This window comes from Pseudochaenichthys georgianus, chromosome 13 (genome assembly GCF_902827115.2).
Source record: "Pseudochaenichthys georgianus chromosome 13, fPseGeo1.2, whole genome shotgun sequence".
Lineage (NCBI taxonomy): Eukaryota > Metazoa > Chordata > Actinopteri > Perciformes > Channichthyidae > Pseudochaenichthys > Pseudochaenichthys georgianus.
In genome coordinates, this window is record NC_047515.1 from 24,623,639 (window position 1) to 24,641,566 (window position 17,928).

The 17,928-nt window shown below is 41.9% G+C and overlaps 4 protein-coding genes across 6 annotated transcripts in view; 2 read left to right on the forward strand and 2 right to left on the reverse strand.

Moving 5' to 3' along the window:
* sipa1l3 (signal-induced proliferation-associated 1 like 3) overlaps positions 1-3,634 on the forward strand; it is an 84,922-nt gene extending 81,288 nt beyond the window's left edge. For all 3 annotated transcript variants that reach the window (XM_034097796.2, XM_034097795.2, XM_034097797.2), the window contains exon 24: positions 210-3,634. In XM_034097796.2, coding sequence (XP_033953687.1) covers positions 210-404 — 195 coding nt within the window. In that variant the 3' untranslated portion in view covers positions 405-3,634. The remainder of the gene's footprint in view (positions 1-209) is intronic.
* A 378-nt stretch (positions 3,635-4,012) lies between these two features.
* On the reverse strand, positions 4,013-8,274 carry LOC117457121 (ribonucleoside-diphosphate reductase large subunit). The gene is made up of 4 exons (XM_034097001.2): positions 8,082-8,274; positions 4,892-6,873; positions 4,477-4,665; positions 4,013-4,397 (listed from the first exon to the last, which is right to left on the reverse strand). The coding sequence occupies exons 1-4, from the start codon at positions 8,098-8,100 to the stop codon at positions 4,215-4,217; spliced, it is 2,373 nt and encodes a 790-aa protein (XP_033952892.1). The 5' UTR covers positions 8,101-8,274; the 3' UTR covers positions 4,013-4,214.
* Positions 8,275-8,905: 631 nt separating this feature from the next.
* On the forward strand, positions 8,906-15,178 carry qpctla (glutaminyl-peptide cyclotransferase-like a). Its single transcript, XM_034097002.2, has 7 exons — positions 8,906-9,602; positions 10,726-10,872; positions 10,947-11,240; positions 12,328-12,489; positions 13,049-13,148; positions 13,237-13,353; positions 14,038-15,178. The coding sequence occupies exons 1-7, from the start codon at positions 9,387-9,389 to the stop codon at positions 14,181-14,183; spliced, it is 1,182 nt and encodes a 393-aa protein (XP_033952893.1). The 5' UTR covers positions 8,906-9,386; the 3' UTR covers positions 14,184-15,178.
* A 272-nt stretch (positions 15,179-15,450) lies between these two features.
* six9 (SIX homeobox 9) lies at positions 15,451-17,477 on the reverse strand. Its single transcript, XM_034096890.1, has 3 exons — positions 17,076-17,477; positions 16,205-16,365; positions 15,451-15,613 (listed from the first exon to the last, which is right to left on the reverse strand). The coding sequence occupies exons 1-3, from the start codon at positions 17,475-17,477 to the stop codon at positions 15,451-15,453; spliced, it is 726 nt and encodes a 241-aa protein (XP_033952781.1).
* Positions 17,478-17,928: the final 451 nt, after the last annotated feature.

A 17,928-nucleotide genomic window follows, 5' to 3' on the forward strand; every position in this document is an offset into this window, starting at 1 on the left:
CTCACACTGTAATGTATCTGGGTTTGGAACTGAGCTTAAAAGGCACAATCATTTTGGACTTTAAAAAACTGGGATGTTCCTTTTTTCATCTATTTCTGACATTGTATAGACCAAATGATTCATGATGAATAACTAACCCTTTAATAACAGTGAATTTCTAGTCCGAGTCATCGTTTCTCATCTCCTTTTCTCATGTCTTGTTGCCTCAGGAGAAGCATGATAAAGTGGTTCTGCTGGCAGAGATGGCCAACCTGCGGGAGAACAACCAGCGGCTGCAGGTGGAGAGCCTGTCGGCCAGCGAGCAGCTGCGCAAATTCAGCAGACTTTATAATGACAACGACACGACCGAGAGCGACAACGAGGCGAACTCCTTAATGTACGAGGCTGAATCTAAGAGGGAGTGACTCCTGCAGGAGGGGGAATAGAGCACCCGGCCACAGAGGAGGAGGAGGGGGGGGGTGCTCCCACTGGACTGCCTTAAACCGTAAAGAGAGCAAGGAAACAGAAAAACTGGATTTTTTAAATGCAGAACCACTCCCAGAGAGCCTCCCTCTCTTTTCTCTGAGCCTGTTTATTTTTATAAACTCAAGTCAAAAAGTCTTATATACTTTTCATATATATAAATATGCTACTATGCCAGAGGAGCGAGAAGGAGAGGAAACTGTTTTAGAGAATCATCACCTGGAGAGGCCTAATACTGTTCCTGCAGCGAATCAGCCAAAAAAACAACAAGACTCATTACAGACTGCATCTCCCAGAATGCACTAGAAGTAATGGAATCTCTACAGACATTGTACTGTAGATACATGCCTGTTCTCATGTATCAATATTACCCATATTGTTGTACTAAAGAGGGGTGGGTGAGTGTGTGTAACTGATGGTACAGCGAATTCTCAGAAACGTATTGGCACAACAGTGTTTGTGCTCACGAAGCATTCTATTCCCCTCTGGTGTGTGTGTGTGTGTGTGTGTGTGTGTGTGTGTGTGTGTGTGTGTGTGTGTGTGTGTGTGTGTGTGTGTGTGTGTGTGTGTGTGTGTGTGTGTGTGTGTGTGTGTGTGTGTGTGTGTGTGTGTGTGTGTGTGTGTGTGTGTGTGTGTGCGCGAGCGCGAGCGTACGTGTGCTATGGGACGTTTCGAGTGCTGAACAAACTAGTTTACCGTAATATGAAATCTTGTGGGCCACGATATTTTTCTCTCCTCCGTTTACATGGATGAACCTGTGGCCCTTCAGATGTGAAACAAGCCATCGGCGTGCTGTGTGGGTGTTAAAGGTCGATGTCATGAAGCTCAGTGATATTAATTATAGTTCCATATCTCTAATGTAGTGCATTGTTTTGAATATTATCTTCTGTTTTTCAGCAGTGCCGTTTCATCTCAAATCTAAATGGACTGGATAATTATTTTAACCTTGAGTCCTCATCCCAGTACGTCTTTGAAATCAACTTTGTTTCCTAACATTTAAAGCAGTAGTTTGACATTTTGTAGAGGTTTTAGTTTTATCATAAAGATCTCATACAGGGGAGAACAGCCAGCTTGACGGCCCACATGCACCTCTCAAGCTCATTATTTAACATGATATCTAAATAATCTAATACCAAAAAAAAACTATTTAAAGGGACAAATCCTCGTCTAATGGACTATCTGTTGTGGCTGAGACATTAGTTACTTCAAGGAGTCTTAGCTGAATTTGATTCTTGCAATTGATATCCAAAAACAGACCTGCAATTACAGTTTCTTGGCCAAAAAGGGCAAAACATTTAGAAACATAGACTTAATGTGCTGAAAAGTCGACTTTGTAGACAAAGCCAGGCTAGCTGTTTCCCTCCTTTCCAGTCAGTATGCTAAGCTAACCTTGTAGGGTTGCATTTTTAACAGACAAATATGAGGGTGGTGTCAATCTCACTGGTAGAAAATGAGTGATGGTATTCTCCAAAATGTCAAACTATTCTTTAAATACAACTCTAAACGACGCTGCCATTGGTCACGTGTGCTTACAGGAAACATTTACTGTACATGAACCCACAACACTTCTGCCTGTGTGCGAGGATTTGTCCCCGTGTTCTGTGATGACCCAAGTGAACACATGAGACACTATTTATACCGCTCGCTTGCTTACCGATATTGTCTACTATATCTATTTTTCATACAGAAATAATGTTTTTGAACGCTGGTACTGAATGGACAATACATCCGTGCTGAGGATGACTCTTCCTGTGTCAGTTTTGATATCGCTGACGAAGCATCTGCTACTTCTTATGATCCGGAGGTCTCTTCTTCTCTGGTCTGACTGGAACTGTAAATCCTAAACGCTCAGGTTCCTCACAACGCTTTGAATAAACTAAACCATCAGTTAGGAGTGGGCGATGTGACACATTCAAGCCTGAGAGGATGTAAAAATGGGTTTTGCCAAAATGTTAAAACCATTGTAGTGATAAGGTCATTGTAAGGAACGTTCATTGATTTAATACTTTGTTCAGAGGCATTTCATTTGCTGAATTAGGCTTGAACAGAAAAATATAAACAGTTTCTCAATTGATCTTCATATAAAATGTAAGTCCTGAAAGGCAAGTGAGAGAACTAAATCTGGTGATCCATTTTCTAAATTTGATCTTAACTGTTTTCTGACTTAAAAGCAGGTGAAGAAACGTTTATTTGATCTGTGAAACAAGGGGGTTTATCGAGATAAATGTCCCTTTTTTCCATCTGTTAAAACTGTCAAACACAGAAGGGAAAACTATTTATATCAGTCTTACAAATTGGATCAATAGATTCCTTTCTGGAGCGATGTGTCACATTCCTTTTGGAGGGCAGAAAGCACAGCTGATACCTGTGTATTGATACTGCTGACAATAACTATAGAAACGTTTTAAAATCTAGTATTGATTTACAGTATAACACACTTCCATGATTTTGGCCACACTATCGCTCACTTCTACTGGAAAATCATTTTATTTCACTGACTCAAGAGGGAACATGTGCTGTAGTCGGACTCATTTCCTTCTGCTTTCAGCTCCTTTACTCCTCTGCAGTTATTCAGATTTGATACGAGTAACTTTTTTAAATTGTTGGACCTTTTTGCGTCGGTTCCGGAATAATACCTTGACCAGTTTCTCTGAAATAAATGTTCAGATCCTCCAGAGAGAAAGCTCCTCTTCATGTCGTGACGCTCTCCTGCTCCTCGCTGTGACGGTCTTATTAGTTTGCTTACGAGGACCAAGGTTTCTTTTTTTAATCTAAAGTTTGTTCATGTTCTGTATAATTTGAAGCTATTTAAAGCACACACACCTCCTTATTGAACAAATCAATAATGCATTACGGTCAATGGTAATATAACTAGGTTTTTTTTTTTTTAGATGTTAAATATTTCGATAATTTATTTTTTAACACATTCCCACTGTTCCAGACAGTAGTGAAGATGAGGGTACTGTGTTTTTATTTGTGTATGCCGTTTGACTTCTGATCTCTGTACAAAATTGATCTGTATGATTCCTCGTCGTTTTGTATTTTCTGGCAGGCTGCGTGATGCCCAGACGACATATTGGTTGAAAAATTGTTTTTCTTTGGGTTGTAATAACTTGTACATTTAAGTGTAAATTATGTTTTCATTATTTTATAAAAAATATATTAAAAATAATCAGAACGTGTGATTTCCTTTAAATGTTAGGACAAGTGTTCCATATCAGATATCCCTGCCGTGGTACTAAACCAGTTCAACAGCTGCCCGCAAACAATTAGCTTTGTACAGAACACCAGACATACCAAAACGCACTGAGTTCATTCTATAATATGAAAAATAAAAGGGTTTAATTGAAGTCCAAACATGCAATTGAGTTGACAAGTATTTTCTAGCTCATTCACAATGGATCTTTGGCCATTAGAAGTAAAGGCTCAATATTTGCTCCTCCTCATGGTAACATGTTTTCGACCCACATGTCCTACCTTTCTTTATGCTATAGTTATGTGTTTTAGCTTAAATGTTTTTAGTTATCTCACAGGAACAGGATGAAACAACTTGCATGTAAAACATTTTTATTACAAATTCATTTCGAGTTCCAACATAAAAGAAAACATATTGTGGTTAATATTGGACATAAAGCGAGTCGACGGAACACTTATTCAATAAAATCATTTCTATACATTCTGACAGTGTTCAGAGATAATTGCTCAAGTTTCTGGAGTAGTTACAGGTGTATAACATCAGGACTGTGAGGCGTTCAGGACCCACACATCAGGCAGTCGTCTCTGTTCTCCAGAGAGCACACCATGGCAGCGAGGTTAAGCTCCTTCACCTCCTCCGAGTCCTTCTGGGACTCCTTCAGCTGCTCCTTGTTCAGCGTGAACTGGATGGGGTTGGCAGCCGGCTTCGTCCTCAGGTAGTACATCCCTGTCTTCAGACCCTGAGAGAGGAAGAGGAGGGTTTAACACATTTTGTTGCATTCATAGTAATAGCTTATCTTCTACTTTCAGCTCTCTTACTTGTTTCCAGCCGTAGAAGTGCATGCTGGTCAGCTTGCCATAGTTCGGCTCAGCGATGTGGATGTTCAGGGACTGGCTCTGGTCGATGAAGGCGCCGCGGTCGGCAGCCATCTTGAGTATGGTCTTCTGCGAGATTTCCCAAACGGTTTTGTACAGCTGCTTGATGTCATCTGGAATCCCATCAATGTTCTGTTGGGAGAAAAAAAACAATCGTCAGAACAAATTAACAGAGCGGAAACAGATTGACAGCAGCAGCTTTATTGATCAAATGACATTCAACATTTTTGACTAAAGTAAAAAAAAATTCAAAGCTTTACCAAAAAGAAAAAGCAGCAGAGTGATCATACCACTCAAACAAAGTAATGAAATCAATATCTTGACAAAACAACGCATTTCCCATGATGTGGATGAGTACCTGAATGGAGCCGTTGTGCCCGATCAGCTGGTTCTTCATCTCCTCGCTCCACAGCCCCTTCTCCGTCAGGTCTTTGAGCAGGTGGGGATTAACGATCTGGAACTCTCCGGAGAGCACCCTGCGGGTGTAGATGTTGCTGGTGTAGGGCTCGATGGACTCATTGTTGCCCAGGATCTGAGCGGTGGAGGCGGTGGGCATGGGGGCTAGCAGCAGGCTGTTCCGAATGCCGTGCTTGGCGATCTTCTCCTTCAGCAGCTTCCAGTCCAGCAGGTCGGTGGGGGTCTTGTCCCACATGTCGTACTGCAGGATGCCTTTGCTGACGGGGCAGCCCTCGTACGTCTCGTAGGGGCCGTGCTCAGCGGCCGCGTCGCAGCTCGCCTCCAGGGCGGCGTAGTAAATGGTCTCAAAGATCTGGATGTTGAGCAACTGAGCCTCGGGGCTTTCAAACGGGAAACGCATGAGGATGAAGGCGTCGGCGAGACCCTGTACGCCAATTCCAATCGGCCGGTGGCGCTTGTTGGATTTCTCCGCCTCAGGCACGGGATAGAAGTTAATTTCGATGATCTTGTTCAAGTTCTTCACGATCACTTTGGTGACTTGTTCTAGTTTTTTAAAGTCAAATGTCTTCTCAGGGGTGACGTACATGTTGAGAGCGATGGATGCCAGATTGCAGACGGCCACCTCGTCGTGGCTGGTGTATTCGATGATTTCTGTGCACAGGTTGCTGGACTTGATGGTGCCCAGGTTCTGGTGGTTGGTCTTCCTGTTGCAGGCGTCTTTGTACAGCATGTACGGCGTACCCGTTTCTGTCTGGGACTCGATAATAGCGTGCCACACCTGCTGAGCCTTCACCACACGCTTCACCCGACCCTCCTTCTCAAATGAGGTGTAGAGCTTCTCAAACTCCTCCCCCCAGCACTCATCCAGCCCGGGGCACTCGCTGGGACACATCAGGGACCAGTCCTGGTTGCTCTCCACCCTCTTCATGAACAGGTCTGGGATCCACAGGCCGTAGAAAAGGTCTCTGGCTCTCTGCTCTTCCGTTCCCGTGTTTTTCTTCAGCTCCAGGAAGTCAAACACGTCAAAGTGCCAGGGCTCCAGGTACATGGCGAAGGCTCCAGGTCTCTTGTTGCCGCCCTGGTCGACATAACGCGCTGTGTTGTTGTAAACCCTCAGCATGGGGACAAGTCCGTTGGAGTTGCCGTTGGTGCCGGCGATGTAGCTCCCCGTTGATCTGATGTTGCTCACGGCCACTCCGATCCCTCCCGCTGATTTGGAGATGAGGGCGCATTGCTTCAGCGTGTCGTAAATGCCTTCGATACTGTCATCCTTCATGGCGAGCAGGAAGCAGCTGGACAGCTGAGGCCTGTTGGTGCCTGCGTTGAAGAGCGTCGGGGATGCGTGGGTGAACCACTTCTCCGACAGCAGGTTGTAGGTCTCGATGGCAGCATCGATGTCCGTCCCGTGGATCCCCACAGACACTCTCATGAGCATGTGCTGCGGACGCTCCGCCACTTTGCCGTTGATCTTCAACAGGTAGGATCGCTCCAGAGTCTTGAAACCGAAGAAGTTGTAGGAGAAATCTCTGTCGAAGATGATGGCCGAGTTGAGGCGGTCTTTGTTCGCGAGGACGAGGTCAAGCGTCACCTTGGAGATCATGGGAGAGTGGCGTCTATTTAATGGGTTGACGTAGTTGTACAGGTCCTCCATCACCTCACTAAACACCTTCTTCGTCTCTTTGTGCAGGTTAGAGACTGCGATACGTGCGGCGAGGATGGCGTAGTCGGGGTGTTTGGTTGTGAGGGTGGCGGTGATCTCAGCGGCCAGCGTGTCGAGCTCCACGGTGGTGACGCCGCTGTACAAACCCTGAATCACCTTCATCGTAATCTGGGTCGCATCCACAAAGTCAGAGTTCAGCCCGTAGCACAGCTTCTGGATTCGGGAGGTGATTTTATCGAACATGACGCGCTCCTGGCGTCCATCTGAAAAACGAGACAAATAAACACTTCAGTTAACACAATCCTCACTGTGTACAGACAGTTATCAAAATTATACAATAAAAGAGTAGAGATTTAACAGTAAACTGCCTTAATAAGAAATCATAATGAAGCCAGTAAGGTTGTTACATCAGTTTACTTTCTTTTAACAATACAATTAGAGTTGATGCATTTCATTTTATTGTTATATTTTTAGATGTCTTCATCTTTTTTTAAACCTTTTCTCATTTCAACATATTTGTCTAAAATATCTTCTTGCATTTACTTCCTTTTAACACTTTCCTTTTCTGCATTACAAGCCACCCAGTGGAAAATTTATTTTGCAATAAGGAAAGCAAATAACCTCAATTAAAAAAGGGAGGTATACATTTAATTATATAATTAAGGAAATGTTAATTATTTATCAAATATGAACACGCCCATGGTCTAATTGAAACTGTAAAGTTTTCACAACCATTCCACAAGTCCAAAAATAATTTGCCAGAAATGAATTATCTAGGGTAATCTTTGTGTGTATCCTTGCCTTGTTGTTAAATAATACAATATATAATTGTACTTGTTCCTTTAATTAAAACTGGCTCTGTATAAAGTCATGAAGCAAATTAGTTTGATTTTTACATTATCTGTGCAGTTTAACATCAACTAGTTGACAAAAAGCTACTGCTGCACGTTTTTAAAGTGAGTGTTTGTCAAATATAACTTCCTGGTCTTCAGACTACAATGTCTCGACCAGAGCCTCACTGGGACACAGTGACATGCAGAAAGGCCTGTTCAATTATATATTTTGGCGCGAACTATGACAAAGGCTCATAGCAATAACACGCAGAAAGGCTAACATTTCACATTTAATTAGGCAATGCTCGTGTACACGGCCAACTGGTTATCAATGTGAATGTTTAAAAGGACGTGCTTGTTAACTTGGCAGATGAGTTAGTCAGAACAATAAATCCTGTCTGTAGCCTGTTAGTGACACTGGTTAACTAGAAAGCATGACTTAGTAAATTAACTTTAGCCTAACCGCTTAACAGTGCTTCACTGACTCCAGCATGTCGTTTGAGTTTAGATAGTATGTTATATAAAAGAGTCAGAGAGAGGAAGCATAACATTGCATTAAGACTGGTAAATCCACATTATTATTGACCGAGCACTGTAGCTAACTGAGGCCTGATCCATAACAACACAAAACTGCTCACCTCGCTTAAGCACATGCATTCTGGCAACGTGTGAAGTAACTCGTCCCCGAGAAAACAGCAGCTCTCTCCAGCAACTTGATCTTCTCCTTTTGTGTCAAAATGTGCGGAGGGACACTAATTCTATGTCCACACTCAGAGGAGAACGCGCGACTAACTCGTGAAATATCCCGCTAACGGTGTATTTGTACGGAAGGCGTCGCCGCTGAGGGAGTAGATGAACAGGCATTCTGACCAATCAGCATGGAGATATTGTGAGACTTCCTGTCTGAGAACCAATAGCAACAGGTTAGAATATCAGCTTCCTTTTCCGTTAATTTTCCCGGATTACATTGTGGCGGGATAGAGAAGTAGGTCATATAACCAACAGGTTTTGTTTTGTTTTGTTCTGTTGTGACATGAACCAAGACCTCTAGTTATCATTTACTCAATACACAAGAATGTATTGAATCTATGAATATTAGAAAAATAACTAAGAACATTTACTCAAGTATTGTACCTAAATACACTTGTTCATGAAATTGTACTTTACTTTATAATCTCCATTTTTATTCTACTTCATTAAAGTTAAACTTCACTACATCTCAGAGGGAACATTTGTGCACCCTATTTCTTAGTAGTTACCTAACATAAAACCATTCTTTAAATAAAGCACAAATGTGTTCTTAGGTGCAGTACTTGTGTAAATACAAAATGTCACTTATGTGCTTTCATTTTAATTTTGTATTTAACTATATCTTGAATGAATACAATTGACTAGTTCCTTCTACAGGTCAGTAGGTGGCGGTAGCTCGCCAAAATGCAGTTTGCCAACCATAATTAAAAACCTTAAAGAAGTCCTCCTTTGACAAGAGAACACAGGAACACAGAGGTTCCGCCATTAACATACTTTGTACGTTTTTGAATGGACTACTGCACCAGGAAAGTTATCACAAGTGTATTATATTATCTCTGTTTTTCAGTTATTTATCCTTATAGCTGTTAGTGGATACAAATAGGTTTAACACAGCAGAAAATTGTTTCTGCTTGCTACACAACCAAACAGATACCAATTTCTGTGTCGATTATACAAATATCCAGGATGAATTTGCAGTAAAGCAGCCTTCAAAGACCGGGGCTGCTATGTAATGTAAAGCATGGATTTGTATGATGGAGTAGCACTGCAGACTGCTGCATCTGAAGCACCGGGCTGACAGACAGCGTGCTGCAGCTCCACTTCCTGTGTGGATATCCCTCCTACTTGCTCCACAAGTCTGTTTGGACACGTCGCTGTTGAAGGACTCCCGTCTCGAAGCCTCCTCTCCCGTCATGTCCAGGTCTAGTCGGAAGTACAAGCCTCTGCAGCCGAGTAGCGGCTCCCTGCCCGGCTGTGACCGGCTGCGGATGCCCCGGGCCCGGGTCCTGCTGCTCTGCTTGCTCGGGGTCCTGGTGCTGGCGGTGGTGCTGGGGGTTTACCTGTCCAACGACACCAGCGATGGACCTGGGAACCGCATGCCAGCAGCTGCAGATCTGACCAAAGACAGGGTGAGAGACATTATGACAGATCTATAACACAGACTGTTCAACTTTACCTGTCTGTTGTGGCTTGTGGGACCTCAGTGTTCACTGTCTCTGAAATATAATAGCCACTACCAGATTGGGTTGCATTGTCTGAATGTTGGTGTTATAACATCTTGTAATCAGATATGTGATGTGTTAGTGGGGACTAAATATTGGATACATTAAAGGGCCAAATTAGTGACACCTAATAATAAACAAAAACTTGTAGATGATCATATGCCTAGTGCTGAAACTATTTGTCAATCAATGTATCCACTATTACTTGATGGACAGAAAGATAATACATTAATAACCTTCTAACTATTTTTTATTTTATTTTTTACAAAACTTAGAAATATTCTCAGATTCTAGCTGAGTCATGTGATAAGAAACTTTGGTCCTAATCCTCCAGACATGTTTTTCATTAAAAAAAATCTGCTGCTGGATACAAGGTGGCCCCCTCTTCAATGAAAAGTCCAATTGTTTGAAAACAGTCTTTAAATGTCAAACTCAGACAAAAAGCAAGTCCAATACCATCATCTTGAACATTAGGGACATGTTATGCATACTTATCACTATCATGTTATGTGCAAAACAATTCAACACGAACAATTCTGCAGTTTAATTCACAATGTAAGTGATTGTTGGCTGCATTCAAATGGGATGTTATCTACTTTTCATCCAAGCTAAGTCAATTCTAATTTAGAATTGACTTAGTTTAACTGAAGCCCTTTGAGGAACATTTGGGACTATATAATTAGAATTTCTAATTACATAATTCCAAAATTGTAGAAAATGCAGCACAAATAAACAATATTTATCAGGACAATACTGAGGAACTGAGGAAAGATCCCTCTTTCAGGATGTACGGATGTGCAGAGATGCCAAATGTAAAGAAAATAGTGGAAGGAAATTATCATTTAAATGTTTAAGTTGCTGCCAAGCTCTTGTCAGATTTGGAGCACAACCCCTCCTCTTCACCACAACAAGCCGTAAAGAAGACATACTCTATTAATTCTCTGTGTTGCTATCACACTTTGCTGCCTTACCTTTTGATTACATTGTTTTTCTTGATTTATTTTCAATTAATTATTTCCCTTCCATCCAGTTGTCCCACAAAGCCAGCAAGTGCTCTCCGGCTCAAATCCGCCGCCTGGCCTCTCAGGTGGATGGGACCCGCCTGTGGGAGACCCACCTGAGGCCCATCCTAATCGAGAGGCTCCCAGGGACTCAGGGCAGCCTGGCTGTGCAGCAGGTGTGTACATATTTATAGTTTCCTACTCTTTACATATTTTCCTCACTCGCCTCTAACCCGCCCTCTCTGCTCAGCACATCACCTCCACTCTGTCCTCGCTGTCTGCCGGCTGGGCCGTAGACTTGGACTCCTTCCAGTCCGTGACCCCCCGGGGCCAGGTCCCCTTCACCAACATCGTTGCCACTCTGGATCCTTCGGCCCCTCGCAGGCTGCTCCTGGCCTGCCACTACGACTCCAAGGTCCTGCCTCCAGACCCCCGGGCCCCAGAGAAGGTGTTTCTGGGGGCCAGTGACTCGGCCGTGCCCTGTGCTATGATGCTGGAGCTCGTCACCTCTCTGGATGCCCAGCTTTCATTGTTCAAACAGCAGGTGTGTGCAGAGTTGTGTCTTGCTACATGTGTTTTTGATGTCCAGTATATTTGCTATTTTGTAAAAATACTAATACCACACAGTGAAAATACTCCACTGCAAGTAAAGATACTGCTTTCAAAACCTCAATAAAGTAAACGTATGTAGGTTTTATCAGCAAAATGTGACATTTTAAAAGTAATGATTTTGCAATTAAATGTTCCCTGTCAGTGTTTGATATTATTTATGATGTGTCTGGATATTACTGCTGCATGAATGTGTAAGTTGCATTTGACCTCTGTTGGTGATTAACATTTACTTTTCAGCAACAACAATAATGTGAGGTAACGGTTACGGTAGTTTAATCTGATACAATGCATCATATTCCACAAGATCATCATATTATGTTACTATTTCTGTCCTGTGAGTGCAACGTATCTCTGGAAAAACATTGAATCATTTCAGCTTTGTGACAATACATGTGCCAGCTAATCAAAGAGGGTTTTTTAAATAGTTTATACTGAAGTATGATCTTTTTTTTAACTCATTAAGGAACAAACCATCCTTCAGTTTATCACAAACGTTAAAATTGACACACCTGGAAATACATGGTTTCACTGGACAGGATACAAAATGTAATCTCAAAAGTAATCTTGATTTTGTATTTTAGTACATGACATGAGTTAATCTACGTGGTTACACTCAACCACTGCAATGTGCAGTGTTTACACCATGGTTTACACTAATGATATAGATACAGGCTGGAGCAGATGTTGACAAATTAGCTTTCCTATTTTACAGTAAAAATTATTTGACACAGAGAAAATTAGATGGTGATAATAATGACTTGTATTTTCCCTTTTTCTTTTATACTCTAATTGTATCCCTCTGCCTCTGTGCCTGCAGTACAGGATAAGAAAATGCTGACTCCAGCTGCTTGTTTTCTTTGCAGCAGTCATCTGTAAATAGCAGTCTGCCTCCAGAGGCTGTGATTGATGTAGTTACTAAAGGAATACACACTGCGACATCTCAGCAGGAAGAGAAACTGGCTTCAGTTGCTGCTATTTGTAAAGTCAATTTAAATGTATTTCTTCCCTCTTTCTCCAAGAAACTTCCAGTGTCCCTTCAGCTGGTGTTTTTCGATGGGGAGGAGTCGTTTGAAGAGTGGACGCCCACAGACTCGCTGTACGGGTCCCGTCACCTGGCCGAGCGCATGGCCAACACGCCTCACCCTGCAGGGTCCACACACACCACCATGCTCCAGGCTGTGGTGAGAAACAGACACTCTCGTCCTTCAGGGACACACTCTCAATTATGTATGAGCAGGCTGGATTTAGCAGACTGCCTAAACAGAGCCCATTTTAAACTTAACAATAGCAGCAGTGTCTGTATGCAACCACTGACTAAAACTAAATTACAAGGATCATTCAGACTTGCATTCCTTTTCCCCCTTTTTTCCCTTTTTCCCCCTTTTTTGTGAACTTGGTATCTCAGGAATGTCTAAAGGAATTTTCCTCACATTTGTCAGAGACGACCACTTAGCCCCAACGATGAACTGATTCGATTCTGGAGGTCAAAGGTCAATGTCGTTGCGACCTCTCAAAACACTTTTCTTCAAGAATTATTATGAGGATTATGATAATTTTACCCAAATGTCTAATTGTGGATAAAATGATTATGTTCTTTTAGAAATAAATGGATGTAAACTGTAACTTTACCGATTGGCGGGGTATGCATTTTATGTGTTCATCAACATTTCCTGAACAATGATTTAAAAGTAAATGAACTAAAGATTCAGTAGTTGTTTTAACTTGCATTTTCCTCTCTAGGACCTCTTTGTGCTTCTCGACCTGCTCGGTGGTTCTGATCCTCTGATAGTGAATCACTTTGATAACACCGCTCGCTGGTTCGACCGTCTGATCGCTGCAGGTAAGCATCGGCTGTAATTATTCTTATGAATATTTCAAATCTAGTCTGTTGGAGGACCTAACTCTGTCTTCACCCCCTGTGCTCTCAGAGAAGAGACTCCATCGCCAGGGTCTCTTGACCTCTCACCCCTCAGAGCAGACGTATTTCAGAAAGGATGTTTACCTCGGCCCTGTGCAGGACGACCACATCCCCTTCCTACACAAAGGTCAGTGATAACACATGTTCATAACATGCTGTCAGTGATCATTATATTAATAATAACTATATGTTTATAACAGAATAAGTAAGTAAGTAGTAGAATAACCATATGCGATATAAAAACATGAATCAAAAAAGCTGAACAAAAGCTAAACAAACTAAGGGAAATCATTCAAACATCAAAACACAAAAGATAGCAGTGACTAGACAAATTAATATAATGATAAAACATTGTAAATAAACAGGATTATATATTAGAATAATACAACTTAGGAAATCCAACATCATATAAAAGCAAATCTAGGGGTTTTTCTTTTTACAAAGGCTACATTTGATCACACTTCAGACTTTGTCCTTTTCAAAGGCAGAACATTCTCTGAAGCGCTGTCACAGCATTCACACAAACTCACGTGGAAGTTTGAAACAGAAACACTAACTATTGGAAATATTATTGTGAAACCGGTAACTGTTTCATCTCTAGTTGGAGGCCAGAGAGTGACTTTTGGTTAATGCAAGAAAGGAGTAAAAGTAGTCAAGCCGAGACAAAATAAATGCTTGAATTCATTTTTTCTGGTCAGTGTAAGAACATTAGTTTTAATTCTGGAGTTAGTTCTTTTTTCAAGAAAGTAGGACTAGACAACCTTTTTTTGATCAGCCCTCTCTTTTCTCCCTCTCCACACACAAAAAACAGGCGTCCCTGTGCTACACGTCATCGCCACTCCCTTCCCTCGGTTCTGGCACACACTGGACGACACCGAGGAGAACATGCACCGCCCCACTGTGGTGAACCTGACCAAGATCATGGCTGTGTTTCTGGCAGAATATCTGGGCTTCTGAACACAAAACCCTGACCAATAGCCGCACTGGAGTACTGGTGCGGTTTGTCACGCTGATGACAAATAATTACTAAATAACCAGCATGAAATGGATCCAAATGCACAAGAGCTGAACCTGGTGAAATGAACTGAACTGTTGTGTTATCAGTGTACCAGGATACCAGCTAAAACTTGACCAAAGACTTGGCCCGGCTAGACCGACTCCTGTCCAGATGTCTGGGATGTGATGTGTATAGACAGTCTTTATTCTACTTGTTGAAAGGTGGTTAGATCATGGTACCGGAGGAACAGTTGGGAAAGTTAATCTGTGAATCTTAATTATTCTTCATTCCTGTGAAAAAATAGATTATGCCTTTTTAAAGTTATACTATGCAGGATTTTTATTTTAACAAATGTGAATATACCCTCACTAAATAATCTGTTGCAATCATCACTTATGACTCGATAGCATTGTGTCTTTCCGTCTCTCTCCTCTGCTATGTGTCATGGATGCAGAGCAGAAAGGCCACAGCAGCCCAATATAAGGTGCTTTTTGACTGCATTCACAAACAATTCAGCAATCTAGGTTGTTATGTTTATTTGTACCCTAAATCTGCAAAAAAAAACAGAAGTGACCAATTCTTCCTCAGATACCTTGCTTCCTGCAAACATCGCTTACTCTCTCTTTTGTTGAGTTGGGGAGGAGGCACCGGCTTTGAAAGATGTGTTTAGAAACAGCAAACAACAATTCCTGCATAGTATACCTTTACAAATAATTGCCCTGTTAATGCGATTGAGATGAATACACTGGTTCATGTCTGTGAATAATTATTTACCTCCACTTACCTGAGGATCCTCTTCGCCTTACGACCTGCTGTTATTAAATGCTATATTATATGGCTATACAGCGAATGTGTGAAGGTGTTATTACAGTGAACTGTTCAAGATCCAGAAAATATGTACTTACACCATGTACAAGGCGTGGTCTGCGAATAAAGCTCTAATGATTTAGAAGAATTGTCTTCGACCTTGATGCGATTATATGAATTGAAAAGAACATGGGAAAATGCTGTTTGTGTAAGTAGTACATGGGGACATTTTTCCAGTAGCATCCCTTCTTAGCTTTCCTTTATGATGTTAAAGAAGAACGTCTGCTAAGTCATGTTTTGGTAACAAACTTTACTTGCTAAGTATTTGTTTTATGGACACCAGAACATAGAATTTACATTTCAGTCGAAGCAAACTGTTAAGTTATAAAAAAATGAAAATGAAACACTTGAATGGCAGACTCAGTGGAGGCCTCCATATATGTGACGTAGAGGAGGTGGTGGGTGAGAGAGGGGAGGAGCAGGGCGATGGTGTAGGGGTAGTGGGCTCCCTGGAGGTGAACAGTCGTTGTCAGAGGAAGGGTCCCCTTCTCCTGAGGTCCCTCCAGAGCAAGATATTTGAAAACTGAGGGAAGAGATGAGGAGAATCTAAACCAGATCACATGTTGATGATGCATCATGTCTTAATTGAACCACAAGGGGACACTGTTGTTCTTTGTAAAAAGATACTCAATGTTTTCTACAGAAAGTTACAGATTGCTCAGTTTTTACATTATCTCAGATTGTTTAAAATTGACATTTAACCACATGTTTTCAATCTAGATTATTAAGGTGTTAAGTTAGAGTGTTAAAATACCTCAGATCAAAAACTGCTAAAAACAAGTGTAAGAGTAACAGTGTCATAATTTCTTGAAAGAGACATTACTCATTAGATGCATTTGGAGCACCAAAAGCCAATTGCTTAATTATAATTGAGAGAAGTTAGACATCTCCAAGGTCAATATCTTAAACAATCTGCAACTCACAGCAATCTAATAAAAAGCACTGCAGGTCAAATCAGATCTAAGTGCTGATTTAGGTTTACCAGGCCACTAATTTACTTTTTTTGAGATACATTATTTGAAATAGTTTGCAGGACTACAATGGCAGATATGGGCTTCTGTACGCAAGACCTTTAAATATTCAAACTATAGACAACTGCTGCTCCGTCACTGACCCCTGCAGGTCCGGGGCCCGGTCCCTCTGCCTGTGGTTCTTGAACCAGTTGCTGACCTGGGTGGTGGTCAGGCCGGTGGCCGCTGCCAGCTGCCGCTTCTCCCAGGTAGAGGGATAGGGTTTATAGTGGTACCACTGACGGAGTATACCCCGTGATTTCTCCTGTAAGTATGTTAAACAAATAAAGTGAAGCCTGAACATGTTTAATAATAATAAAACAATAACACATTTCAAACACAAAGACATACAAACAAGATGGCTCTTTTAAAACCAGAGATCAGCCCAGCTAGGTAGGCTACATCTGAAGTTTAGATGTTAGCAAATGTAGCCTATCACTTAGACACTACAGAAAACCTTTTTAAATGACATGACTTTCTAAGTTTTCCATTCAACACTTGTTCATGAAAATGTGTTGTTTAGTGAAGTTGAATGGTAGCCAGTTAAAAATGTTTCACGTTGGACATTTTAACCATTGTAGTAACTTCTAAAGTTTTGGAAGAGTTAGTCAGATTGGTGCTCAGATAAAGGTAAAATAGCTCCACTAAAGTATGAAAACACATTACAGTTTAAGTCCTGTAGAAGTGAAGTATCACCACTAAAATATATTGTAATTAACAAAATGTCTCCGTCTATAAACAATATTATTTGTATAAGGTACTTATATCAGCACTTCAAGTTAGTTGGATGATATATGGAGCATACTTTAGGTATAAGTACTGCAAAACTGTGCTGACAGTAGGCACAGTAAATACATTACCTATCCAAACTGTTGTTAGATTGCTAATTTCACAGCTAGTCAGAACTCATTAATGTCTTACAATGTAGCACCAGTAGAAAGCTACATTAAAAGTTGGGGCACACATGAAGAATACCTTAAAACAGTAGCTGGTCTCCTCTCCGTGCCAGATGGTGTGTGGTAGAGGGAACTTCCTCCTGACGCGATACTTCCCCACTGCCCCCAGGGGTCGGCCCCTCTGCCTCTCGGCCTCCACGTAGTGGGCTCTGAGCCAGAGCTGCTGCAGGAGCGCGTGGCTGCGTGGGGGAAAGGGGAAGTCCTCCAGCAGGGTGTAGAGGTCCGTGAAGCGGCCCTGGTGAAACGCCACTGCAGCTTTAGCCTTCAGCACACTCTCCAGCTCCCCAGGGCAGAAGGAGGAGAATGAGGAGGAGAGGGAAGGAGGAGGAAGAGTATGAAGAAAGCCAGCAAGACGATCCATGCAACCGCTCTGCAGGAGGACCTCACACATGCATGCAACCTGCTCTGCTGTGAAAATCATTGCAGTGGAAACTGGTCCCAAAAGTCTGTGAGTAGAACAAAAGGATGTGTGAGGATGTCTTCTAACAACCTCTAAAGTCCGTTGATGAAAGAGTGAATGTGTGTTTATCATTTCTCATCATGTCCGGGCAGAACCGAATCGCAGGTAACCAGAGATGATGCGGGCTGTAACAACAAACCATGCACTCCTCCTTCTCTTGAAAAAACACAAGCATGCACAGCCTCACACACACTTTGGATTTGCTTTTGTTCTGGCATTCACCCACAGACAGAGTGGTTCTGCCATGCAGACAAAACACTCATTTGAATAACATTTTCCTGCCAAATTAGAAGCAAAATCCTCAGACGAATAGTTTAAGCCGACAATAATTCAGTTTCCAGCACACGCACAATAATAAAAGCTGAACCTTTTTTTTGTAAATGTAGTTTATTACAATATAATGTAATATAAA